This window comes from Sinocyclocheilus grahami, unplaced genomic scaffold, assembly GCF_001515645.1.
Source record: "Sinocyclocheilus grahami isolate Dianchi unplaced genomic scaffold, SAMN03320097.WGS_v1.1 scaffold21.1, whole genome shotgun sequence".
NCBI lineage: Eukaryota > Metazoa > Chordata > Actinopteri > Cypriniformes > Cyprinidae > Sinocyclocheilus > Sinocyclocheilus grahami.
This window is the reverse complement of record NW_015505200.1, coordinates 4,097,648-4,100,083: the sequence shown is the minus strand read 5'-3', so window position 1 is coordinate 4,100,083 and position 2,436 is coordinate 4,097,648. Positions and strand designations below refer to the sequence as shown.

Sequence of the window (2,436 nt, the reverse complement as noted above, 5' to 3'; positions counted from 1 at the left end):
TATGTGCCGTTTTTCATTTTTCAGATTTCAATATTAAAACAAAAATTGATTGGACGGAAGATACCCTGATTTACACGGATTACAAAGCCTTGTTTTGTTTATATATGAAGAGATTTATTTGATTTGTGTTACTTATTTATTTGATTTGGGGCTTGCTTTAAAATTTCAATGTAGTTTTGTTATTTACATTTACATTATATTTAAATTTTGTCATTTGGCAGACGCTTTTGTCCAAAGCGACTTGCAAATGAGGACAATAGAAGTAATCAAAACCAACAAAAGAGCAATAATATGCAAGTGCTATATTAGTATATTATTATAGTGTTATATTTCAATTTCACAAAGAAATGTGCAGCATTTTGTCCAAGCAATAATAAAAGGACACATTTAATTTATAATTTGTCTTAAATCTCATTTTGTTCAAATAAATAAATAATCGTGAATCGAATCGAATCGTGAAATCAAAATCGTGAATCGAATCGAATCGTGAGTTGAGTGAATCGTTACATCCCTAGCCGAACAATGGTTTTAATCTGAATTATACGAATCATCTCTAATATTATTAACAGAACTCTGAATTAAAAAGAACTTTGGCCTAGTTTTCTTCTCTCTTAGCAACAAAATATGAATAATAAATGCTTTAGAAAGCAGGATTCAGTCGATTCCAACTTAAATCCTTTGTGATGGGAGAGGTATAACACATGTGAAAGAAACAATTTTAGAAATCGTTTTGAACTCTGATTATCTAAAAAAGGCAAATGATTGAATAATGGCTTTTCTGTTGATCAGATAGGTTTTCCTTCTTTCGACAAGCAGATGTAAACCAAAGAATATTGTTTGAAGTTTAGATATTCTCTTTATTGGTAGGTGGATGCCTAGAGGACTTACTTTTCCTTGTTTTGGTTTCTTTTCTGCTTGTCTAGGGCCTTGTCTCAAGCAGACATCGTCTCACCATGTGTCAGCTGGCAGTTCAGTCTTCTGATTGGATCAGGTAACTGTCAATTAGACAGAATGTAGCTCAGTAACACCCTCATAAGAATGCTATGCAGCACTTAGCCTTGAGTTATATAGATGATGGATATATATTGTAGAATGGACATAAAATGTTTGATGGATTAATGGTCTTCTGCAGAGTGGATCCTTGGGAGTGCTACCAGGACACCTGGCAGACCACTTGCAGTGTTTTGGAGCATCACCGAGATCTAATGAAGGTTAGTCCAAAATTTGGTCTGAAATGATGCTACCTTTTTACCTATTTACCTTTTACTTGTACTCAATCTTGTCTTGAAGTAATAAACTGCATTGTTGCTCTGCAGAGAGTCACAGGATGCATTTTGTCCAACGTTAACACACCTTCCACAACCCCTGTGATTGGTCAGCCCCAAAATGGGACTTCTACTATTTATCAAAACACAGCCAACAAGTCTGTGGCTAGTAAGTGATTTTTTAAATGCTCCGATGTTTATGTTTGGTGTTCTGGAGCAGTGTTTCCCAACCGGGGTGCCATCTGTAGAGAGCAGGGGTGCCGTGTAAAAAATACTTTTTTAATATTTTTAAATTGCTAAAATGTTCAAAAAAGCATCTATTATATAATTATTGGCGACATCAGAAATGGATATTTCTGTTATATTCCAGAAATATTCCAATAATTAGAGATGCACCGAAATTTCGGCTGCCGAAAATTAGTTCACCACTCAGGTTTCTCTTTCACGTGGTGTGATGCTCTGCGTATTATCCCGCTCTATACGAGTCGCTCCACTCGTATAGCGTTCATGCTCATTGGAACAGCAAAGTCCACTCAAAAATTGAGCCGACAGGAAACATCGATGTAGTACAGTATTGTTTGTGACTAAAGAAAGGTTGGGAAACACTGTTCTGGAGAACAGGCTTTTCATGACTGACTGCTGTCTCTTTTTCTCCAGTTAAGCTTTGGGGAAAGATGAGCGAAAGCCTGGGTAAAATTTGCTGTGTTCGCCCGCACATGGAACGTTATACCTTTGTTGGTAAGTTGGTATATTCATGTACAGTATGTAATACATATTAATTTTGTAACTGATTAGTCGACTAGTCTAACAAACCCCCAGAAGACAGTCAAAAACTATGTAAGTTTGTTTCCGTCATTGGATAAAAAAATATAAATGGAGTTTATATCTTGCAAAAAAAAACTCTTGCGAGAAAAAAGTATGAATTTTTTTATAAAAGGTTGCAATTACCCTTTTTATTTTTATTACAGGACAGAAACAAAAAACTGAAGAATAATTGCAAGATGTAAACTCAAAATTCAGAGAAAAAACATCAGAATTGTGAGATATAAATGTAAACTCTTAATTGCAAGAAAGAAAGTCAGAGTTTATATATATAAATTATATATATATATATATATATATATATATATATATGTGTGTGTGTGTGTATGTGTATATATATATATATATA

At 34.0% G+C, this 2,436-nt stretch overlaps 1 protein-coding gene across 1 annotated transcript in view; it reads left to right on the top strand.

Annotated features, from left to right (window-relative positions):
• The window catches only part of LOC107557267 (nicotinamide/nicotinic acid mononucleotide adenylyltransferase 2-like), a 14,683-nt gene that overhangs the window by 7,716 nt on the left and 4,531 nt on the right, over positions 1–2,436 (top strand). Inside the window, exons 3-6 of the mRNA XM_016240634.1 lie at positions 924–991; positions 1,133–1,211; positions 1,317–1,434; positions 1,923–2,003. Of these exons, the coding sequence (XP_016096120.1) occupies positions 924–991; positions 1,133–1,211; positions 1,317–1,434; positions 1,923–2,003 (346 nt within the window). The remainder of the gene's footprint in view (positions 1–923; positions 992–1,132; positions 1,212–1,316; positions 1,435–1,922; positions 2,004–2,436) is intronic.